This window comes from Chiloscyllium plagiosum, unplaced genomic scaffold, assembly GCF_037043375.1.
Source record: "Chiloscyllium plagiosum isolate Xiang-an unplaced genomic scaffold, Cpla_swu_hap1 HiC_scaffold_3, whole genome shotgun sequence".
Lineage (NCBI taxonomy): Eukaryota > Metazoa > Chordata > Chondrichthyes > Orectolobiformes > Hemiscylliidae > Chiloscyllium > Chiloscyllium plagiosum.
This window is the reverse complement of record NW_028270141.1, coordinates 12,164,280-12,189,928: the sequence shown is the minus strand read 5'-3', so window position 1 is coordinate 12,189,928 and position 25,649 is coordinate 12,164,280. Positions and strand designations below refer to the sequence as shown.

At 41.7% G+C, this 25,649-nt stretch overlaps 1 protein-coding gene across 7 annotated transcripts in view; it reads left to right on the top strand.

Annotated features, from left to right (window-relative positions):
• Nucleotides 1-25,649, top strand: part of gen1 (GEN1 structure-specific endonuclease) — an 86,214-nt gene that overhangs the window by 41,825 nt on the left and 18,740 nt on the right. For 3 of the 7 annotated variants that reach the window (XM_043677303.2, XM_043677278.2, XM_087977547.1), the window contains 6 exons: nt 1,165-1,245; nt 2,239-2,334; nt 2,886-3,016; nt 3,451-3,512; nt 8,343-8,492; nt 15,535-17,020. In XM_043677303.2, coding sequence (XP_043533238.2) covers nt 1,165-1,245; nt 2,239-2,334; nt 2,886-3,016; nt 3,451-3,512; nt 8,343-8,492; nt 15,535-16,847 — 1,833 coding nt within the window. In that variant the 3' untranslated portion in view covers nt 16,848-17,020. Of the gene's footprint in view, nt 1-1,164; nt 1,246-2,238; nt 2,335-2,885; nt 3,017-3,450; nt 3,513-8,342; nt 8,493-15,534; nt 17,021-20,194; nt 25,578-25,649 lie in introns of those variants that run through there. The other 4 variants (XR_015752397.1, XM_043677287.2, XM_087977561.1 and 1 more) reach the window with 4 other exon arrangements.

Genomic DNA, 25,649 nt, shown 5'->3' with positions numbered 1-25,649 from the left:
GTATAAGTATTGTCTTTGCTTTACATTGGTAATTCTTGCAAATTATCAAGATAAGTACAAGACCAAAAGCATTGGCAAAATGTGTCTTCTCTCCGTAATACCCAAGAGTATTAAATGGTTTTCTGTGAAGTTGTAGCAAAGGAAAATAAAGTAAGATCTGAATTAATTTTTCCTATATATGTTTAAATACTTAAGAGAATGGGAAATAATCCTGCCTTGCTGCAGGCGCCAATAGACTCCAGGGAGTATGATGCTGTGTATGCAAATGGAGACCTAGCTCAATGCAAGGTAAAATTCTGTACTAAATAGCTAGAATGCATAGAGTATGAAAGCAAGTACTTTATGCTGAATCTTTAGAAAACACGTATTCAACACTGGGCAAATTCTCCAAATTTTCAGTAGATGAGAGCCTTGTACCTGTATTGGAACAGCTCAGCTAGTGGAGCCAGAGCATTTCTGTCTACCCATCAATGTGGAAAATTGTTCAAATATGTCCTGTATCCAGGATAAATTAACCCAGTTAGTTAGAGAGAATGTAAAAAAAGATTTACAAATAGGCTTTCAGAGATTAAGGAGAAAGTGAGGTCTGCAGACGCTGGAGATCAAAGCTGAAACTTTATTGCTGGAACAGCACAGCAGGTCAGGCAGCATCTAGGGAACAGAAGATTCGACGTTTCGGGCACATGCCCTTCCTGATGCTGCCTGACCTGCTGTGCTGTTCCAGCAATAAAGTTTCAGCTTTCAGAGATTAAGGACTTAGTTAAGTGGATGGATTGGAGAAACAGTGATTTGATAAAGAAGAAATTCGGTAAAAATGCTTCAAATAATAAGGGGACTGCAATAGCAGGTGAAAACCATTCCCAGTTCGGAAGGCTTATGAACTAGAGGAGATGGATTGTAAGGTGATTATTAAGGAACAAAATGTGACATGAAGAAAAACATTTTTACACAATGAGCAGTTGTGATCTGGAATGGATTGCCTGAGGGTATAAGGGAATTTGTTAACTATCTGAACAGAAAACATTGGAGGATTACAGAGAAAATGCGAGGGAATTGAACTGAATGAGTTACACTTTCAAAAGGCTAGTACAGACACAAAGGACAAGATGGCCTCCTCCTGTCAAATAACCATTTTATGATGCCATTCTGTTTTTTGTGCTTCAGGTGATCAGAGAGTTTCTTATCAGTAAGGACCAATTAATTCAACATATTCAATGGAAACGTCCAAAATTGCTTTTACTTCAGGTAGGTAATACTTTGCATTTTTTTAACGTAGAACTCCTTTAATGCCTAAGATACACGATCCAGTTCTGGTCTTACTCTCCCTACACAACAGAACCAGCATGTGATTTGGTCAACTATTTTTCTTGAGTATCATTCACAGAGAAGGAACTGGTCTTCCTACATGCAAGGGTCTGTCCTCAGTAATTTATCTGCAGAACAAAACCTCTTCATAATTTCCCTGGTTGACTACACCACTCTTCCCTAATGATCAATGTCCCTGACCTCACCAAGATCCTAATAGTTTACAGGGTAAACTAAATGACTTATACAGATGCCAGCACCCCACTCAGATGTCAGACAACGACAGCACATATTAACGAATCCCCTCTCATTTGGTATTGTTGCTAGATAATATTCTTTCATTTCAAGACAGTTTTTGCAAAGAAAGTAACTTTTCACTATTCTTACCTTCTCAGACCCAGACTGTGAGTTCCTTTGTCCACAGTCGTAGTTGATAACTTGTTTTTAACCCTTTTCCAGTTAAGTATTTGATTGTTATTTCCTTTCTCTATTCAATCACCCCTTTTGTCAGTCTCTGCAATTAAGTATATGAATTCATAAGTTTACTACAAAATACTAATATATGCCAATTACTGAGACTAAGAAATGCTTGGACTAAATCTAAATCAAAGAAAAGGCGTTTAAGACATATAAGAAATGTTTTAATCTTTGACTAATAATCTGATTGAAGAACATCAGAATCAAATGGTTTATGAATCACACATAATGCTGAGCATTTGAGATTTGAGACAAGGTAGATCTCAAGTTTGAACACGAGGATTTTACTGATTTTAGCTGGGAATTGGTATTGCAGTACAATTGAACAATGCATTCTTGAACTACTCAGCAAAAGTACCAATCAAGTTTCCATCTCTTGATCAATATCCACCAGGCATTCACCAAATGTTTGCTGTTGCAGTAGATTTTCTTTGATTACTCTTCTCTTGTTTCTAGTACAAAGGATCACTTCCAGAAGCAAGCTCTCTTTTCTCAAGATTGAAACATGACTTTATACTAAATGTTATCTATCAAACAATGCTTGACTGGACGGTAACTTTTTATATTACTGAACAATTTGCTGAAAATATGCTAAATCCTTATTATCTGGAGGGATGGAAGCACAGACCTCCTATAGATAACACAAAAATGCAAATAACACGATAGCGGAAAACCCTTAACTACCGCAAAGTTCTGCACAATCCATTAGGACCAGTCAATTAGAAAAATTGTGGAGTCCATATGTAATGCAAGCAAACTTGCGTTCTCTAACAGACAAATAACATTGAGACTATGTAGCTCAGGCTATAATCCATGAATCAGAATGATCAACAGTTAAAAGTAAGCAAGAGGAAACACCAAATGTTCCAATATTACAGTGAAAGTACATTTTAAAAAGTCAAACTGTGACAAGTCAGAAAACATTGGCACAGCAGACAAAATAGAGTGCACTGGCATTAGTTTGGCTGATAGAATTAAATGGTTAATGTGTACGCTTGCAGGACAGAGAAAATATGGGTTTCCTACATGGATCATCTGGCAGTATCTGGGCAAAAATAGCTGATCATGCCACATTAACAGAAGGTTTTGTTTCAAAAATCTAGAATTTTGCCCTGGATAAAATGGAGTGGCCAAGACACTACACATGTGAGAAAGTGCTGATGTTACTCTCACACCATGATATGATGGAAAGAAAATTGGGAAGAAGGGGCCCATGTCATTTGCAACCAATAAGGTACTAAGTTTTCAATTAACCATTATTTTTTCTTCATTTGTGTGTTGAAGAATGTTGAACAATCTACTCTGGTTATGTGCTAGATTTAACTGAAGGTTACTTACGTGCTTTGCATCATACTTAATTACATTAAAGTGTCCTGACAGAGTGAGTTAATGCTTGATTAATAGAAGTGGCTGGACAAACATGCACTTGCATTGTGGTTTTTTGGAGTGTGGGAGGTGAGATCCACTGCATATGTATTCCCATTCTTGCACAAAAGCCATGTAAATCGAGAATGGAATGCGGAAAATATCTAAATTACCTGCCTGTTAAAGTGTTTCTCACTTATAATAATTTACATATGAATACATTATACACATGGTTTTCTTACATTGCAATCTTTAAGAGGTTTTGTGGAATTTCAAACTTTTTTTTTCCTCTTTCTTTTTAAGTATTGTCAAAACAAGAATTCGGAATGGAATTCCCTGTTTGGAAATACTATGGCAAAAGCCAGGTAATTTGTTTTAAAATTATAAGTTTTGAATGAGATGTGAAATAGTATGACCTGCTCTTATAATCACACTTTTAGCTCGTGTCAAAGAAGACCATATGCCATATAAGATAACCACAGAAGAATCCACATGGCCATGAGTATTGATTAGATTTATTGGCAAGATTGTATATTAGCTCTGTGTTTCACAATATCTTATTTGACATCACTAGTCTAGTTCTAAAAAAAAAATTTTAAATCAACGTGTTCAGACACATCTCTGGGACAGGTGGGACTTGACCTTCAAAGCCAGAGGTAGGGCATAACCACTACATGTATATCACAAGAGCCACTTCACGCCCAAATGTATATTCCTATCTGAGGAGCAATCTCTTTAGGTCTTTCCTTTAAGATAGGTCCAGTAAGCATTTTCAAAGACATTCCAAACTTTCCCAAATTAAGATTTTCCTCTGAAATGTGAAGTAACGGAACTTGTATTTCTTACAAGATAGGAAAGTCAGGTCCTCAGTGGCAATGTCACTTAGCTAGTAATAAAGTAGCCCAGGCTAATGCTCTGGGGCATAGTTCAAGTCCTACAGAAATAAATTTGGGGCTAATTTAGTCCGTAATGACACCATTGTTCATGGTCGGAAAGCCCCACTAATACATACCTAAGTGCCCTCTGAATTGGCCTAGTTCTAGACTTAGGTCTACCAAGCACCTACAAAGTCTAAAAAGAAAGACAGTGACCCACGCACCAAAGTCAACTACAACATACTGAGTCTTGTCAATTCTGTAAAAGTCCTCCTTACTAACATTTGAGAACTTGTGCCAAAACTGGGAGACCTGACCTACAGACTAATAAAGCAACAGCCAGGCTGTCATACTTCTACAATCATGCCTTACAATGTTATTAAAAACCACTATTACTGTCCCAGGGTATGTCCTGTACCAGAGGTGGCAGCACAGTGGTATAGAATCGGAGAGTTTCCCTGTGAGTCTTCAACGTTGATTCTGGACTCCATGAATTCTCATGCCATCAGCTTAAATATGGGTGGAGGATTTCAATGACTATCACCAAGGGCAGCACAGTAGCACCCAGACTGAGCTACGCAAGTCCTAAAGGAGAAATGCTCCTAAACTGGGTCCGGATTTAGAGAGAACCAAACCCTAATTGACCTGGTCTTTGCCGGTGTATCTGTCGTAGTGCATCTATCCATGGCAGTATGGATATGAGTGACCACCATGTAGTCCTTCTAGAGACCAAGTTTTATCTTTATCTTTACCCCATTTGTTCAAAATCTACATCAATGATTTGGACATAGGGCCAATTGTAATGTTTCCAAGTTTGCAGATGATAGAAAACTTGGTGCGAGGGTGAGTTGTGAAGAGGATACAAAGAGGCTTGAAGAGGATTTAGGCAGATTGAGTCAGTTGGCAAGAGCATGGCAGATGGAATATATTGGGGTAAGCACAAAATTATCCACTTTGGTAGGAGATGCATTTTATTTCTTAAATGCTGAGAGATTGTAAAGTGTTGATGTCCAAAGAGACCTGGGTGTCCTTATTCTTAAATCACTGAAAGCCAGCATGGAGGTTCAGCAAACTGTTTGGAAAGCAAACTGTACTTTAACCTTTATCATAAATGGATTTGAGCACAAGAGCAAAGAAGACTTGGTTCATTTATATAGAATACTGGTTAAGTGGCACCTGGAGTATAATGTACAGTTTTGGTCATTTTGTCTGAGGAAGCAAATACTTGCTACTGAAGGTGCACCCAGACTAATTCCAGAGAAAATGGGAATATCTTATGAGGAGTGATTGAGGAGAATGGGCCTAGAGTTTAGAAAAATTAGAGGCAATCTCATTGAAACTTCTTAAATTCTTACAGATTTGCAAAGAGTAAATGCAGTAAGGACGTTTCTCCAGGTTGTGGAGTTTGAAACCAGGGACACAGTATTAGAATAAAATATCAACCAACCAGGACTGAGATAGGGAGGAACTTCTTCATAAAGTCAATGGTGAATCTATGGAATCCTCTATCGCAGAGGTTTATGGAAGCTCGCTCAGAAAGTAAATTCAAGATCCAGATTGACAGATTTCTAGTTACTAATGACATAAAGGGATATAGTGACAATGAGACATGATCCAGAATGGCAAAGCAGGCTTAAGAGGATGAAGGGCCAACTCCTCCCACTATGTTCTGGTTTTCATATTGTTGTTTCCCTTTATGGTGTGTGGCTTTACCACTAAATGGGATAGATTTCAAACAGCAACTCATAACTAGGCATCCATGAGATTCTGTTACCTAATAGTAGCAGCTGAATTGCACTGAACAACAATTTTTAACCTCATGACTTGATAGAGCCCCGCTCCGCCATTGTCATCAAGTCAAGAAATCAATTCTGGCTATTGCAGAATGTATGTGGGCTTACCATGAGCAGCATTGGGTACAGCTCAAAATGTAGTGCCAACAAGCCACAAGCAGGACCAGCATGCCAAACAGCAGAAATAACACACAATTAAGATAACTAAGTAATCCCACAACTAAAGGATCAGACTTAGGATCTGCAATTCTGTCAAATCTGGCTGCGAATGGTAGTAGACAATTAAACAACTAATAGGAGGGGGATGATCCACATATATCGTCATTCTTAATTATGATGAAGTCCAACACATTTGACCAAAAAATAAGATTGAAACATTTGCAACAATATTCAGTTAGAAATGCCAAGTGGATGATCCATTCCAACTTCCTGTGAGGCCCTCAGCATCACAGACACCAGTCTTCTGCCAATTCAGTTCACTGTGATATCAAGAAACAGCAGAAGACATTGAATACTGCGTAGACTATGAGCCTGGACAATATTCTGGTAACTGAAGCAGCAGAGAAGAGATTCCACTCGGAGTTCCCTCAGAATTGCAGAACTGCACTTCTGACCATTCTTCTGTGGTGAACTTAGTTGGCTGGACGATTAGTTTGAGATGCAGGGAGTTTGTTTTTATTCATTCATGGGATGAGGGCATCACTGGTTAGGCCAGTACTTATTGTCCATCTCTAAATGCCCAGAGGGCAGTTAAAAGTCCACAACATTGATCTGGGTCTAGAATCATGTAGGACAGACCAGGTAAGGATGGCCGCTTCCTTTCCTAAAGGATATTAGTGAAACAGATGGGTTTTTCCAACAATCAACAATGGATTCATGGTCATGACTGGATTCTCAATTCCAGAATTTTACTGAATTCAAATCCAATATATATGACGGGATTTGATCCCAAGTCCCCAGAATATTACCTGTGTCTCTGGATTAACAGTTCAGCAATAATACCACTGGCCATTGCCTCCCCATGTGGTAACGCCAAGTGTGTGGATTCAGTTCCTGCAGCAGCTGAGGTTACCATGAAGGTCCTTCCTCCTCGATCTCTCCTTCTGTCTAGTCATAGTGATCCTAATATTAAACCACCATCAGCTTTCTCTCTTTATAACGAGAGCAGTCCTATGGTTCTTGAGGACTTTGGTGACTCCTACTTGTTTGGGAAGGAAATCCACACCCTTTCTCACAGCAGTCAGTTGTCGGGTTCTGAAATTATAAAGGTTCTGACAATCTCTTTGACAGCTGCTGTCAACCAGAACAACATAAGGTCAATGTTGGGAGGGGGATATGGAGGAGTAGGATGCCCGATGAGAAGGGAGTAGTTTGCCAGTGTGCCGCATTAGTAGGATTTCACCTGGTCTGGGGGGTAGGATGACAGATGGATAGGTACATAGGGTGTCAGGTGGGAGGAAGTTAGTGTGCAAGCTGGCAAGATAAGTGATGCAGTGTCTAAGGTAGGTTGCAGTGGTGGGAGAATTTGGGTGGGTCAGGTACAGTGGGTTAGGAGGGAGGTTTGGGTCTGCTTCAAGGTCTGTGGTTTGAGAACGTATGAGGTACGTGTGGGTTCTGTTAAACAGTTACTAAGGAGTTAGACTCTCTATTTAAGATTCTCACTTTTCTTGAGTCTACTTAATTATTGGTGCCCTCCAAAATCTTTGATTTAACTAGAGAGCTTCAGTGGTTTCCAGGTGGAGAGGAATTGCCCAGCAAAAGATTTAATTTCTCAGGTATTTCCTGTAAATTGGAATTCAGCAGAGTCCTCATGCACAACTCCCATTAACGCTGGCATAACCACTGTCTGAATAACAGTATACTTTTACTTGAGAAGCAAATTAGAAATGCCCGAATCTCATCAGTTACAAGTATATTTGGTAAGAAATTCTCAGCAAACCTATTGGCTACAAATACCGTTGTAAGTGTGATTCCCTCAAGATGCCATTGCAGCCCCATCCACTAGCATAGATGGCACCTGAACTGCAGGCCAAATAGTCAGACTGAATAAAAGCAACCAGTCAATTGTGAATAGTCCAGTAATGACATTCTTCCACTAATCTCGAACATGCTGGGCAGCTCAGCTTCAGGATATGTTTATAAATTATATATTACTCTTTCTCACCAATCATTTACTAATTTTACTTAGCGATTCACATTTCACAATTTTGCTTCACGAGTGTAGGTTCTTCTCATCGACTTTTACCAATTTCATAGTCAAGTTTTCATCTTGGCAGTAATGTGACAGCAAATCCCTTCCTTGATTCTACTGAAACCAATAGAACAAAATATCAGTCCTTTTAAAGGATGCTCAGATTGTGCAGGCAATAAACGTGAAAATCTGTCTTATAATAAACATCATATTTTCTGCTACAGTCAATTTTCGCATCTGAGTGAATGTTTCGTAGCTATTTTGTATTTGCAATAGATTGTGTGAACTGAGTAACTAATAGTGTAGATTTAAAAAAATAATTTATTTCATTCCTAGAGCATTATGTTATCTCAAGTGATCAATCTGAAGATTCTCACAAAACTGTGACCACCATAGAAGATCAAGTTTCCTTTCAGGCAGCATACCCAGATATGACTGCTTTATTTTACAGGCAGAAAACTGAAAAGAAGAGGCAAATGCAACCAAGTAAGTTCTAAAATTGAAAAGAGGCCTTTGTTTGGTTTGTTGCCGAATGAATATTTGAGTTTCTAATTAAAAATGAACATTCCAATCAACACATGACAGGTTGAACATAACCAGGTTTATTGAGCTTCAGGGGAAAAAATACATGGCTTTCAAGTATGCTAGAACATAGAAGAATACAGCGCAGTACAGGCCCTTCGGCCCTCGATGTTGCGCCGATCCAAGTCCACCTAACCTACACTAGCCCACTATCCTCCATATGCCTATCCAATGCCCGCTTAAATGCCCATAATGAGGGAGAGTCCACCACTGCTACTGGCAGGGCATTCCATGAACTCACGACTCGCTGAGTAAAGAACCTACCCCTAACATCTGTCCTATACCTACCCCCCCTTAATTTAAAGCTATGCCCCCTTGTAATAGCTGACTCCATACGAGGAAAAAGATTCTCACTGTCGACCCTATCTAAACCCCTAATCATCTTATACACCTCTATCAAGTCATCCCTAAACCTTCTTTTCTCCAATGAAAACAACCCCAAGTGCCTCAGCCTTTCCTCATACGATCTTTCTACCATACCAGGCAACATCCTGGTAAACCTCCTCTGCACCCGTTCCAGTGCCTCCACATCCTTCCTATAGTATGGCGACCAAGACTGCACACAATACTCCAGATGCGGCCGCACCAGAGTCTTATACAACTGCAACATGACCTCAGTACTCCGGAACTCAATTCCTCTACCAATAAAAGCCAGTACGCCATATGCCTTCTTCACCACACTATTTACCTGGGTGGCAACTTTCAAAGATTTGTGTACATGGACCCCAAGATCCCTCTGCTCATCCACACTACCAAGTATCCGACCGTTAGCCCAGTACCCCATCTTTTTATTACTCTTACCAAAGTGAATCACCTCACACTTAGCTACATTGAACTCCATTTGCCACCTTTCTGCCCAATTCTGCAGCTTATCTATATCCCGCTGTAACCTGCCACATCCTTCCTCACTGTCTACAACTCCTCCGACTTTCGTATCATCCGCAAACTTGCTCACCCAACTTTCTAACCCCTCCTCCAGGTCATTTATAAAAATGACAAACAGCAATGGTCCCAAAACAGATCCTTGCAGAACACCGCTAGTGACGGCACTCCAAGATGAACCTTTGCCATCTACTACTACCCTCTGTCTTCTTCCAGCCAGCCAACTCCTAATCCAAACCTCCAACTCACCCTCAATGCCATACCTCTGTATTTTTTGCAGTAGTCTACCATGGGGAACCTTATCAAACGCCTTACTAAAATCCATATACACCACATCTACTGCTTTCCCCTCGTCCACCTCCTTAGTCACCTTCTCAAAGAATTCAATAAGGTTTGTGAGGCACGACCTGCCCTTCACAAAACCATGCTGACTATCCTTGATCACATTATTCCTATCCAGATGTTCATAAATCCTATCCCTTACAATTCTCTCTAAGATTTTGCCCACAACAGAAATGAGACTCACCGGCCTATAGTTACTAGGGTTATCCCTACTCCCCTTCTTGAACAAGGGAACCACATTTGCTAGCCTCCAATCTTCTGGCACTACTCCTGTAGACAACGAGGACATAAAAATTAAGGCCAATGGCTCTGCAGTCTCCTCCCTTGCTTCCCAGAGAAATCTCCTCCCTTGCTTCCCAGAGAACTGTTAGGATATATTTTTTGGAGTAAATCTATTAATGTATTACTTGAAAAATTGAGTCGCGTCATTTGTGTCCTTACGTCAGTTGGATGGGGCTAGTGTTGAACTGCTAAAAAGCTATATAACTGTGTACATAGCAGAACAGGGACGTTTAGCCTTATATGTAATTGGTTATGGCTCATACTAATAATGAATTGGGGCATTCTTAATTTGTTCATGTATTCTGCATTCTCTTGAAGCTTCTGTAAAGATGAATAAATTCAAAAGCAGTTTTGATCTCAGGCCATGCCCCAGACCCAAGATTTGGCATAGTTAATGGCTATAATTTGTTTGACAGGTTAATAAATCAGGCTGGGTATAGTGAAACAAAAGCCTGCACGGAATTAAAGTAATACGTGGAGAACCGGGCAAAGTTCTCCTTAGTAGATTAATGAATAAATGGGAGTATTCCTGTAGACTTCTGACAGAATAAATAACTGAGAAACTTTCTAATGACACAAGGGTCAGTAATATAAGAGATGGAAATGTGTTGCTGGAGAAGCGCAGCAGGTCAGGCAGCATCTAGGGAACAGGAGAATCGACGTTTCGGGCATTAGCCCTTCTTCAGGAATGCCCGAAACGTCGATTCTCCTGTTCCCTAGATGCTGCCTGACCTGCTGCGCTTCTCCAGCAACACATTTCCATCTCTGATCTCCAGCATCTGCAGACCTCATTTTCTCTTCAGTAATATAAGAGCACAGTTTAATGTAGTAAAAATAAAATGCTGGAAATACTCAAAAGCTCTGACATTAACTGTCAAAAAGAGAAAATAGAGTTAAGATGTCAGATTAAGATTTACAGCTTTAACAGAAACAAAGTAGAATAACAAACATAAATGTAGGTTTCCATTAATTTTAAGCAAGAAAGGATTTATAGTATTGATGTTTTTCCACCATCACCGTCCTGCTCCATGCTGTAATTGCCCTCTCCAGTCACCATCCTGCTCCATGCTCTAATCCACCCTCCAGTCTCCGTCCTGCTCAATGCTTTAATCCCCTCTCCAGTCACTGTCCTGCTCCATGCTCTAATCCCCTCTCCAGTCACCGTCCTGCTCCATGCTGTAATTCCCCTCTCCAGTCACCGCCCTGCTCCATGTTCTAATCCCCTCGATAGTCACCGTCCTGCTCCATGCTCTAATCCCCTCTCCAGTCTCCGTCCTGCTCCATGCTGTAATACCCCTCTCCAGTCTCCGTCCTGCTCCATTCCCTAATCCCCTCTCCAGTCACCACCCTGCTCCATGCACTAATTCCTGCTTCAGGCTCGAATTCCCTCTCCAGTCACCGTCCTGCTCAATGCTGTAATTCCTGATCCAATCGCAATCTTGCTCCATGCTCTAATCCCCTCTCCAGTCACCGTCCTGCTCGATGCTGTAATTCCACTCACCAGTCATCGTCCTGCTCGATGCTCTAATCCTGTCTCCAGTCACCGTCCTGCTCCATGCTGTAATTCCCCTCTCCAGTCACCATCCTGCTCCATACTCTAATCCCCTCTCTAGTCACTGTCCTGACCATGCTCTAATCCCCTCTCCAGTCACCGTCCTGCTCCATGCTGTAATCCCCCTCTCCAGTCATCGTCCTGCTCCATGCTTTAATCCCCTCTCCAGTCACTGTCCTGGTCCATGCTGTAAATCCTCTCTCCAGTCACTGCCCTGCTCCATGCTCTAATCCCCTCTGCAGTCACCGCCCTTCTCCATGCTCTAATCCCCTCTACAGTCACCGCTCTTCTCCATGCTCTAATCCCCTCTCCAGTCTCCACCTGCTCCATGGTCTAATCCCCTCTCCAGTCTCCGTCCTGCTCCATGCTCTAATCCCCTCTCCAGTCTCCGTCCTGCTCCATGCTCTAATCCCCTCTCCAGTCACTGTCCTGCTCCATACTCTAATCCCCTCTACAGTCACCGCCCTTCTCCATGCTCTAATCCCCTCTCCAGTCTCCGTCCTGCTCCATTCTCTAATCCCCTCTCCAGTCACTGTCCTGCTCCATACTCTAATACCCTCTACAGTCACTGTCCTTCTCCATGCTCTAATCCCCTCTACAGTCTCCATCCTGCTCCATGCTGTATTACCCCTTCTCAGTCACCGCCCTGCTCCATGCTATAATTCCCCTCTCCAGTCAGCGTCCTGCTCCATGCTCTAATTCCCCTCTCTAGTCACCACCCTGCTCCATGCTCTAATTCCTGTTTCAGGCTCGAATTCCCTCTCCAGTCACCGTCCTGCTCCATGCTCTAATTCCTGATCCAGTCACCATCTTGCACCATGCTGTAATTCCCTCTCCAGTCACTGTCCTGCTCCATGCTGTAATTCCCTCTCCAGTCACCGTCCTGCTCCATGCTGTAATTCCCTTCTCCAGTCACAGTCCTGCTCCATGCTGTAGTTCCCTCTCCAGTCACCGTCCTGCTCCATGCTGTAATCCCCTCTCCAGTCACCGTCCTGCTCCATGCTCTAATCCCCTCTCCAGTCACCGTCCTGCTCCATGCTCTAATCCCCTCTCCAGTCACCGTCCTGCTCCATGCTCTAATCCCCTCTCCAGTCTCCATCCTGCTCCATGCTGTATTACCCCTCTCCAGTCTCCGTCCTGCTCCATGCTATAATTCCCCTGTCTAGTCACCACCCTGCTTCATGCTCTAATTCCTGTTTCAGGCTCGAATTCCCTCTCCAGTCACCGTCCTGCTCCATGCTGTAATTCCCTCTCCAGTCACCGTCCTGCTCCATGCTGTAATTCCCTTCTCCAGTCACAGTCCTGCTCCATGCTGTAGTTCCCTCTCCAGTCACCGTCCTGCTCCATGCTGTAATTCTCCTCTCTAGTCACCGTCCTGCTCCATACTCTAATTCCTGTTTCATGCTCGAATCCCCTCTCCAGTCACCGTCCTGCTCAATGCTTTAATTGCTCTCTCCCGTCACCGTCCTGCTCCATGCTGTAATTCCCCTCTCCAGTCACTGTCCTGCTCGATGCTTTAATCCCCTCTCCAGTCACAGTCCTGCTCCATGCTGTAATTCCCTCTCCCGTTACTGTCCTGCTCCATGCTCTAATTCCTGCTTCATGCTCGAATTCCCTCTCCAGTCACCGTCCTGCTCGATGCTGTAATCCCTGATCCAGTCACCATCTTGCTCCATGCTGTAATTCCCCTCGCCAGTCACTGACCTGCTCCATGCTGTAATTCCCTCTCCAGTCACTGTCCTGCTCCATGCTGTAATTCCCTCTCCAGTCACCGTCCTGCTCCATGCTGTAATTCCCTTCTCCAGTCACAGTCCTGCTCCATGCTGTAATTCCCCTCTCCAGTCAGCGTCCTGCTCCATGCTATAATTCCCCTGTCTAGTCACCACCCTGCTCCATGCTCTAATTCCTGTTTCAGGCTCAAATTCCCTCTCCAGTCACCGTCCTGCTCCATGCTCTAATTCCTGATCCAGTCACCATCTTGCACCATGCTGTAATTCCCCTCGCCAGTCACTGACCTGCTCCATGCTGTAATTCCCTTCTCCAGTCACAGCCCTGCTCCATGCTGTAGTTCCCTCTCCAGTCACCGCCCTGCTCCATGCTGTAGTTCCCTCTCCAGTCACCGTCCTGCTCCATGCTGTAATCCCCTCTCCAGTCACCGTCCTGCTCCATGCTCTAATCCCCTCTCCAGTCACCGTCCTGCTCCATGCTCTAATCCCCTCTCCAGTCTCCATCCTGCTCCATGCTGTATTACCCCTCTCCAGTCTCCGTCCTGCTCCATGCTATAATTCCCCTGTCTAGTCATCACCCTGCTCCATGCTCTAATTCCTGTTTCAGGCTCGAATTCCCTCTCCAGTCACCGTCCTGCTCCATGCTCTAATTCCTGATCCAGTCACCATCTTGCACCATGCTGTAATTCCCCTCGCCAGTCACTGACCTGCTCCATGCTGTAATTCCCTCTCCAGTCACTGTCCTGCTCCATGCTGTAATTCCCTCTCCAGTCACCGTCCTGCTCCATGCTGTAATTCCCTTCTCCAGTCACAGTCCTGCTCCATGCTGTAGTTCCCTCTCCAGTCACCGTCCTGCTCCATGCTGTAGTTCCCTCTCCAGTCACCGTCCTGCTCCATGCTGTAATTCTCCTCTCTAGTCACCACCCTGCTCCATACTCTAATTCCTGTTTCATGCTCGAATCCCCTCTCCAGTCACCGTCCTGCTCCATGCTTTAATCCCCTCTCCAGTCACCGTCCTGCTCGATGCTTTAATCCCCTCTCAAGTCACCATCCTGCTCAATGCTGTAATTCCCCTCTCCAGCCACTGTCCTGGTCCATGCTCTAATTTCCCTCTCCAGTCACCGTCCTGCTCCATGCTCTAATTCCCCTCTCCAGTCACCGTCCTGCTCGATGCTTTAATCCCCTCTCCAGTCACAGTCCTGCTCCATGCTCTAATTCCCCTCTGCAGTCACCGTCCTGCTCCATGCTCTAATTCCCCTCTCCAGTCACCGTCCTGCTCCATGCTCTAATCCCCTCTCCAGTCACCGTCCTGCTCGATGCTTTAATCCCCTCTCCAGTCACCATCCTGCTCCATGCTCTAATTCCCCTCTCCAGTCACCGTCCTGCTCCATGCTCTAATCCCCTCTCCAGTCACTGTCCTGCTCGATGCTTTAATCCCCTCTCCAGTCACCATCCTGCTCCATGCTCTAATTCCCCTCTCCAGTCACCATCCTGCTCCATACTGTAATTCCCCTCTCCAGTCACCGCCCTGCTCCATGCTGTAATTCCCCTCTCCAGTCACCATCTTGCTCCCAGCTCTAATCCCTGATCCAGTCACTGTCCTGCTCGATGTTCTAATCCTTGATCCAGTCGTCGTCCTGCTCAATGTTCTAATTCCGTCTCCAGTTACCATCCTGCTCAGTGTTCTGAGCTAAGGAGGAATTTCTTCTCTCAGAATGTTGTGTTTCTTTGGAACCTATTGGCACAGAGAGCTAAGGGGTCAGAGTCCTTGTGTACATGTGAAGCTGAGATAGGTAGATTCTTGATCAGAAGGGGAATCAAGGGTTATGGGGGAAAGGCAGGAATATGGATGGGAGAAATGTCAGATCAGCTGACATTCAGATAATTCTATTGAATGGCAAATCAGACTCAAAGGGCCAAATGGCCTACTCCTGTATCTATTCCTATGGCCTTACATCCTTCTGGATAATTGTGCTAGTTTTTTTCCACCATCCATCGATATATTTGCTATTTAAACTAAATGCTCAATATTTAATGTCGGAAGTGAAACAAAAATTGAGGATAGTGAACTATATCTGTTTGATGTAGTTATGATTGTACGAAACTTATTTAAAATAGCAGCTAAGTAAGTCTTTTAACTGGATTACTTGTGTTTTTTCAGGTAAAAGCAAGGGAAAAGAGAAGGCAGCTCCTTTGCCTGATGAAATCACAGTTTTATTGGCTGAGATGAATTTACAACTTTCCCATAATTGTGGAATTGCAACAGGAAGTGAACCTGCTCAAAGAAGTGCAACTCAAGAGATGAATCCCTCCCACACCCATCAACATAATCCTTCCATTGACTTTTCTACTGAAGGATTTCAGGAATGCCAAGAATTTCATGAAAAATCTAATGAAATTGCACAACCTGCAGTTAAAGATGCTGCAGCAATAGTAAAATCTGACTGTGAGTCTTTACCGCTTACAGAATTAGAAAATGAGCATGGTGCCTGTGCCCTATCCCCCTCAGCATCTATGATAGTTGCAGAGTTGCATTTGAGTGGGATTGATTGGACTCAGTCATTCAGTACACTACAATCAGAGCACACTCCAATTACTCCAGCAGAAACTTCTGAGCAAGTTTACCCAGTCATTAATGAGAAGTTTAATGTTTCTATGGACTCTACCAGTAAACTAACAGAAGACAAGACACTGAAAAAAAATGCTGCGGTGTTAAAGCAGGATCCAGTTCAAAAGAATGTGGCAGAATTATCTAACAAGGATGCATCTATGCTGCCTGATCTTTATCACTTATCTTTAATGGATCGAATTCTATTGAAAAACTCTCATCAGTTTTTATCTCTGCATCAACCAGATCCTAATTCCGGTGGAACCCCGCATTGTTCCTCTAATTACAAAAATGATGCACCTTCTCAAGGAAAACTTAAAAATAAGTCAACATTTTCCAATAAAGAAATGTTCACCAGTTGTGACATATCAGAAACTCAGTGCATTCAGCAAGAGAAAAAAGAAATGTACATTTCTGACCCAACTACAATTCAACATGTGAGGCCATTAATTGAGGGAGAAAATCAAGATTTAACACGTTCAAGGGAGAAGGTTTTTGGAACTCGTGATCCAGCTATGTATTCATACCAAGCTTCAAAAATGGACAATAGCTCATTAAGACTGAAGAAAAACAAAGCTACCAAACCGCACAGAATGAAACATGTGAATGGAGATGTTTCAACATTTCAAAAGAAAAGTGTTTGTCTCAAAGTGTCGTCATCCAGCGAAGACAGTGATATTGAGAATTCAAGAGTAATACAAAAACGTGGCTTCAAATTCAAAGCTATAGATAATATTGTGATGTCAGCATCCATTTCAAATCAGAGTCAAGCTGTGCAAAATCACAATCAGCACAATGATCCTGAAGATTCCATTATAGTAATAAGTGACAGCTCCCTTCCACTGTCAGAAAGGTTGGATCTTTGACTCCACGGTATTTGAATAGTTACTCAAATGTATGCTTCCAAAATCAGATTCTCTAGAATTTTATAGTTGCTTTTGAATTAGGTATTTTAGATGTATCATCAAAAGAAATTCCTTCACCATGTACATTCTTCCCTCAATATTTTTCAATAAAATTGCTAATTAAATGCTGTAAATTGCCCATTGTTTAAAATAAACCCAAATGTAAATTGAAAAGAATTAGCAAGTTTTGAGAAGATTTGTAGCTCAGGTTGAGAGTTTGGATGTAGGTTTGCTCACTGAACTGCAAGGTTCATTTCCAGACATTTCGTTACCTTACTAGGTAACAACTTCAGTGTGCCTCAGGCGAAGCAATGCTGAAAAATCCTGCTTTCTATTTATATGTTTGGATTTCTTTGGGTTGGCGATGTTATTTCCTGTGGTGAAGTCACTTCCTGTTCCTTTTCTCAGGGGTAGTAAATGGGGTTTAACTCGATGTGTTTGTTGATAGAGTTCTGGTTGGAATGCCATGCTTCTAGGAATTCTCATGCATGTCTTTGTTTGGCTTGTCCTTGGATGGATGTGTTCTCCCAGTCGAAGTGGTGTCCTTCCTCATCTGTATGCTCGGATACTAGTGGTGGGGGGGGGTCATGTCTTTTTGTGGCTAGTTGGTGTTCATGTATCCTGGTGGCTAGTTTTCTGCCTGTTTGTCCAATGTAGTGTTTGTTACAGTCTTTGCACGGTAATTTGCAAATGACCTTAGTTTTGCTCATTGTCTATATAGGGTCTTTCAAGTTCATTAGCTGCTGTTTTATTGTGTTGCTGAGTTTGTGGGTTACCATGATGCTAAGGGGTCTGAGTAGTCTGGCAGTCATTTCTGAGATGTCTTTGATGTAGGGGAGAGTGGCTAGGGTTTCTGGATGGGTTTTGCCTGCTTGTTTGGGTTTGTTGCTGAGAACCCGGCGGACTGTATTCATTGGGTACCCATTCTTTTTGAATACACGGTATAGGTGATTTTTCTCTGCACTGTAGTGTGTGTTGGCTCGTTGAAATAATGCATCAGAACCAACTAGCCACAAAAATACATGATCCCCCCCCCCCCCCCCCCCCCCCCCCCCCCTCACTAGTATCCTCACATACAGATGAGGAAGGGCAACACTTTGACTGGGAGAACACATCCACCCTAGGACAAGCCAAACAAAGACACGCTGTTTTAAAAAATTCTCAAGGTCAGGTTCGTAGGAGAGTAGTCTGACACAGAACAAACGACCAAGAGGCGAGTCTGCTAGAATATGAGCATTTTATTCCCCGCAGCGTCGCCACAACCAGGTCTCATACTTACAATGGGTCTGGCTTATACTCACTCTACATGTTACCGGAACTGGGAGCCGTCAGTTCTCGTAGAGCGGTTGCCAACAACCCACGCTCGGCGGTTAAACGTAACCCCGGAGCAGACTCACCGAACTGGAGACTTTTCCAGCTGATATACTCTTTTCCAGATATAAACATTCATGTGAACAGCAGAGCAAGGCTAAAAAACACATTCCATTCTGGTTACATACAGATAAGAAGATTCACACGGGGAGGTGTGTAATAAGATTCACACGGGACTAAGCAACACCTCCATTCCGGTTAGATTCACACATGTATTGGGACATAATTTTTAACCGTTTCACCACATTCCACTGCTTGGCCCAATACATGTGTTACATTATGATTCACACATGTATTGGGACATAATTTTACACCACATTCCACTGCTTGGCCCAATACATGTGTTACATTATGCTTAATTCAGTTCAATTCGTTTCAGTTAATTTCAGTTCAGTCAATTCAGTGTAGTTCAATTCAGCTCAGTTCAGGTCTGTTCAGTTCAATTCAATTGTGTTCAATTCAGTTCCGTCCATTTCAATTCAATTTAGCTCAGTTCCATTTTGTTCCGTTCAATTTGATTCACTCCAGTTCCACTCAGTTCAGTTCAGTTCAATCCCATTCAATTCTGTTAACTCCGCTTCAGCTTTTTGGACATGCCCACATCCTCCGCTGTACCCCAGGCAAGGGGTTCTTCGGCAGGACTGGGATCCTCTCAAGGGTGGACAGCAGCGACCCTGGGGTTCCTCCGGTCGCCCCCCACCATTTCTCAAACAAACTGCCACGTCATGCCACGGTCCATGCCATCCCGGGACGGTCGGGACCTCCACAGTTTGTTCTTCTGGTTTCTTAGTCTTTTTCCAAAACATTGTTCTGTATCAAAATCTCTCCTCAATTGCGATTGACCCTGCTCGCAGCGCCAAAATGTTTTAAAAAATTCTCAAGGTCAGGTTCGTAGGAGAGTAGTCTGACACAGAACAAACGACCAAGAGGCGAGTCTGCTAGAATATGAGCATTTTATTCCCCGCAGCGTCGCCACAACCAGGTCTCATACTTACAACGGGTCTGGCTTATACTCACTCTACATGTTACCGGAACTGGGAGCCGTCAGTTCTCGTAGAGCGGTTGCCAACAACCCACGCTCGGCGGTTAAACGTAACCCCGGAGCAGACTCACCGAACTGGAGACTTTTCCAGCTGATATACTCTTTTCCAGATATAAACATTCATGTGAACAGCAGAGCAAGGCTAAAAAACACATTCCATTCTGGTTACATACAGATAAGAAGATTCACACGGGGAGGTGTGTAATAAGATTCACACGGGACTAAGCAACACCTCCATTCCGGTTAGATTCACACATGTATTGGGACATAATTTTTAACCGTTTCACCACACACGCATGAGAATTCCTAGAAGCATGGCGTTCCAACTGGAACTCTATCAACAAACACATCGAGTTAGATCCCATCTACCACCCCCTGAGAAAAGGCACAGGAAGTGACTTCACCACAGGAAATAACATCGCCAACCGAAAGAAATCCAAACATGTAAATAGAAAGCAGGAATTTTCAGCATTGCTTCGCCTGAGGCCCACTGAAGATGTTTCGCAGTAGGTTGAAATCTTCGAGGAGAAAGTGAGGTCTGCAGATGCTGGAGATCAAAGTTGAAACTTTATTGCTGGAACAGCACAGCAGGCACTGAAGATGTTACCTAGTAAGGTAACGAAATGTCTGGAAATGAATTTGCAGCTCAGTGAGCAAACCTACATCCATTGAAAATAATGATTGCAAGGTTAAAATCATTTCTGTGCCTTGTCTTATTCCACTGTGACATTGTTGACCCATATGTTGATTATTTATTTAAAAATGTGAAAATATGGTTAAACGTATTTCAAAATAGTGGTTTATTTTAGCTACTTCAATCAAATTTTCTACATTTAACAATATTTCTATTCTGTTCTATCCTTTCTTTTCATCACTGATGATGCATCTACCCTAGTAAGGAGAATACATCTCAGTTCTGTACTTAATGCTGCTGCAATGATGAGTGGGTAAGCAACTTGGTATGATTTATCAGCTGATTGTATTTTTTTTGTCCTCCTCAGCACCTCACACTGAGGAAGTGCCTGCCCTCTTATCTGCATTATCTCCATGATCCCACACAAAGCATCAAGTTATCTTTTTCTATCCCTGAAGCATTTTTGTTGTGTTAAGAAATAGGGATGTCCCATCAAGTCCATTCTAAAATTTGGTCATGGCTAATGTTTCTCAACCCCATTCTCCTGCCTTCTCCTGTAACCTTTGATCCCCTTACTAATCAAGAACCTATCTATTTCTGTCTTAAAGACACTCTGGTTTGACCTCCACAGCTTTCTGCAGCAATGAGTTCTACAAATTCACCTCCTTCCCACTGAAGAAATTCCACCTCACCTCAGTTCTGAAAGAGCTGACGCTTCTTTCTGAGTGTGTGCCTTGGGTCTGCGTCCCTTAAGTGTAAGTTTTTAGAAACATCATCTCCATGTTCACTCTGTCTGGGCCTCACAGTATTCTTTAGATTTCATTGAAAGCCCCGCCCCACCTAAACTCCCAAATACAGGATCGATGCTGGGTTTGTTTGTCATTTATATAAATGACTTGGATGAGCATTTAGGAGGCATGGTTCATAAGTTTATAGATAACAGCAAAATTTGTGGTATAGTCAATGGTGAAGAAGGTTACCTAAGATTACATAGAGATCTTGATCAATTGGGCCAGTGGGCTAAGGAATGGCAGGTGGAGTTTAGTTTGGATAAATGCAAGGTATTGCATTTTGATAAAACATTAACTAAGGGCAGGATGTTTACAATTATTGGTAGAGCATTGGGTAATACCATCAAACAAAAAGACCTAAAGGTTCAGATACATAGTTCTTTGAAAGTTGCATCAAAAGTAGACATGGTGGTTAAGGCATTGAGGACGCTTGCCTGTGTTGCTCAGACCATTGAATGCAGACATTGGGATGTCATATTCAGGTTGCACAGGACGTTGAGACCCCTTTGGAGTACTGTGTACAGTTATGGTCACCCTGACATTGGGATAACATTATCAAATTAGACAGGGTTCAGAAAAGATTTACCAGGATGTTGCCAGGACTGGAGGGTTTGAGTTAATAGGAGAGGTTGGGACTTCTTTTACTGGAACATAGGAGTTTGAGGGTTGACCTTATAGAGATTTATAAAATCATGAAGAGCATAGATAAGATGAATAGCAATGGTCTTTTCCTGGTGGAGTTCAAAACCAGGGGGATATATTTAAGGTAAGAGCAGGAAGATTTAAAAGGGACATCAATGCAACCTTTTTCACAGAAAAGGTTGTTCATATGTGGAATGAACTGCCAGAGGAAGTGGTAGATGCAGGTGAAGTTACAATGTTTAAAAGGACATTTGGATAGATATACACACAGGAAAGGTTTAGAGGGATATGAGCCAAACTCAGGCAAATGGGATTAGTTTACTTTGGGAAACTTGGTCGGCATGGACAAGTTGGGCTGAGGGTCTGTTTCCATGCTGTTTGACTATATAGACCCAGAATCCTCAATCATTCCTCATATGACCAGCCTTTCATGCCCAGGATCATTTATGTGAACCTCAACTGCACACCAAACAAGGCCAGCACATCCTTCCTTAGATAATAGGCCCAAACCTCCTCTCAATATGCCAAATGTACTCTGACCAGAGCCTTATACAACTTTAGTAGTACATTTCTACTTTTGTATGCTAGCTGTCTTGAAATGGATGCGAACATTGCATTTGCCTTTCTAACTGTCAACTGAGCCTGCATGTTAACATAATACACTAGCTACAGGTATAATGCCTGTTCCAAGTTTTAACATCTCTCATCAATGTATGTGTCACCTCTATATAGCAATCTCACAACTGGTGGTATAGAGATGGGTGGGGACATAACCAGCCTGAAGCAGCTCACCAAGCTATGACAGATGGAACTATAGAGCTGAGTAGCACTGTTCAATTAGTTTATAGACCATTAATATTGATGCCATCTGGTGTATAGCTGGTGAGATTTAATAATTGACACCTAATATTACCCATTACCTTTGTGCTTATCTAAAATTAAATCTTTATTCGCAAACTGAATCAATTCTAAAATATTAAAATGTACTTAAAAGTATGAAAGTATCTTAACACTAATCTTAAAACATTAAAAACTCTAAAAGGCTAAACAACTAATAAAATATTAAAATTTTAAAATATCCAATTTGAAAGTAATATCCTAAGAACATCATAAATGTTCTGCTGCATAGATGAAATCTTGTTGCTAAAACTCTGTAGCATTTCTAAAGTGAGATTGAGTGTCTTGATATTTCTTGGGCAAAGGGTGAGTTTTTTGAATCCCTAACTGAATCATATTTTTTGTTTGACTCAGTCCATTTTCCTCTAGCACCCATGACAAATGTGAAAAAAGAAAGCCCCTTTCTGTTTGTTAAATTGATCCTTTCTTCGTTAAGATATTTTTCAGTTTTTTCGGTTGAGTCTTTCCCTTTCGAATTGTCTTCTTTTCAAGACGGATCGTTACATCAACAACAACAGTTCTAGAACCTCCTTAAATATTAAATCAAGTTTCCACAATTTTCCTTCTCTATCTCTGAACTGCATTCTATATAAGTAATCCAAACATATTTGCCTATATATAAGTGTAGTTTTGCCATAATCATCATACTTCGCTTGATTCTAGTGTTCTTAACAAAGGGACATAAATCAGAAATATGGGATAGCATGTCAGGTGGGGCTTTACATTGGTGGCAATCTTTATTTAAAAGGCATCAAAGTTGTCTTAGTAAGATTGAAGTTACATCGCAGTAATAGACTGTTAATTAGCTTAGCCTATTTGATGTTATAAGATGCCTTGATCCACAAATTTAGATATTTTATCATTTTTGAAATATCTAATGCCAAGCCCTGACTTTGGAGATTGATCCATTTCAATAGTTCCAATTTCCTCCAGGTCTTTTAACTAATATTCCCTATACCTGTTAGTCCCAGCTCCTTCTCATTGCCAGTTCTGCCACTAAATTGGATCTTTTGATCATCAAAGTCTTAATCTCCAGAATAATCTTCAATCTGGATCAGTGTGCCGATATTCTCAATATTGTTCTTTTTGCAAGAGTGAAAGGAAGCTCAGATGAACTTCATCTGCAGAAGATTCAAGAGTTTTACATTTCTAATTACAGCCACCGGCATCTGTTCCTCTAATTTAGGGATCTCTTTTCTAGCAAATAAAATACCGTCAATTGTATAATGCAACAGATGTAAAATTTCCTTAATAAAACCTTGTTTAATACAGCCCAATTTCTGTAAGATGTTCTGCAACTCTTCAGTTAAAACCAGATGATAATAAAGCCTTGGTTTATAAAAGTTTTAAAAATCTCAACCTTTTGCATCGGGTGTAAAGCAAGTGCATCAAGGTTCTTCGCTCAGATCTTAAGTTTACGTTCCCATTCTGCCCCTGCAACACCTGCCCACACTTGTGGTCATCTATCACAGTAGTAGTATCTGTATATAGATCTGTAATTAACTGGATAAATTCATTTGAGATGGACACCCTTTGTTACACTTTAAAAAACAGATTGTGCCCAATTGAATCAAATACTTTGGCCAAATTGATAAAGACAACTGAGAGATCCTTCTTTTTCCTCTTTGTTTCCTTATTATAATATTATATAGAATAGCAATGTTCTTACATCCAGAAGATGCTGCAAGGAACTCCTTTTGTCTGAAATTCAGCTCAACTGCCTCACTAAGACATTTGACTAAAATCTTTGTAAATAAGTAAAGCTGAATCGGTCCAATAGTAATGATCCTCAAATCTTTTAAGCTCTCCTTATCTTCAGTTTTTGGAATTGAAACCATTCTACTATTTTTTAAAACATCTGAGACAACATCTAACTTTAACCATAACAAAAATGTTTTGAGAAATGTGTAGCATCTAAGATATCATTTAATATCAAACCATCTGGACCCGAAGCAGTCTTCGGGTCAATCCCTTCTATTGCACTATCAATTTCTTCATTCTCTATGGAATCCATGACGTTGTCTACGTCCTTCTGTCCAACATATAGTTTACACTCACTAATATTCACCTTATTAGGCTGTGAAAATTTGTCACAAAATCTTCCTTGGGTAAAGGGCACTGCTGCCCCCATAACTTTGCGAGCTAGCTGCTTGCTATTTTATATGAAAACTGTGCCATTCTAAATCAGGCCTATCTTGCTATATATCTCTTTCTCGCCCTGTTGTTAGCATTGCATTTCTTATCATCTTTACTTCCGGTATGCCTGTTTTGTTATGTTGTCTTTTTATCACCTTTTTTCGTTGTATCATTTCTTTTAACTAATTGATGCGTTATACTGTTGATGAGTCCCCAGTCCCTGCTTCCTTGTCTCAGGATCCCTCTTGCTAGTGATTAACTCCTCAGCTTGCTGAAGAAGCTCATCTGTATCCTGGTGTTTGGGGACATAGGATTTAGAATTACCACTACTAGTAGGGATCTCAACATGATGTTGAACTTGCTCTATTATTTCCTCCTCGCTAACATTTCTGAGAGATATGACAGACACTGTTCACAATATATACCTTCAGGTATATATTTGATTTTCAATGCTCTTAAACACCTCTCAAAATTATTGTTTGATCCATTCAAACTCATTTATGTTTGACCAGGGTCCCTCCTTAGATTTCTGAAACATCTGTAGACTTCTGGCACAAGGTCATTTGCACCTATGATAGCATTTTTCATCTCATTATACTCCCAGGTACCTTCTCTGATTGTGATGCAAGTACCTCACTGGCTCTACTTACCAACTTTGTTTGCATCAATAATACACACATGGTCACCGATCTCTTCATTTGTTTAGCCACTTTCAAATGAAATGAAAAAAGGTGTCTACATCCTTCTCGTATTTAGGCAGTGCTTGGACATACTTAAATAGATCACCACCAGGCCTCTGGCTACAATGGGTTTGCTCATCATCCCTATCACTAAGCCTACCTACTGCCTTCAAGTTTTAAGTCTATGCTCTTATATTGCTACCTGGTCTTGTCAAGATTTGACTTTTATCAGAAACTTGTTTAGATGTTTCACCACTAAGGACACTAGCTATCATTTTATAAATTCAGGAACAATCTTTATACTTTAATTCTAACTCGTATAATAGTCTAGTTTCTTCCTCAGATCATTTCTTGGCCTTCCTTCCTGGCTTTTTATTGTGCAATAAGCAATCTACATGGTATTGATTTCTAATATTGGCATGTCTATGCATCTTGTTTGGCCAAGACCTATTTTTGTTGTAAATGACAATTCACAATAAGAACATCTAAAGGCTCCTACTATCTTAGTGGCAAGGTCTTTATTACACTTGACATAGTGGCAAGCTATTGCATGATATTCGCCACTCTGAC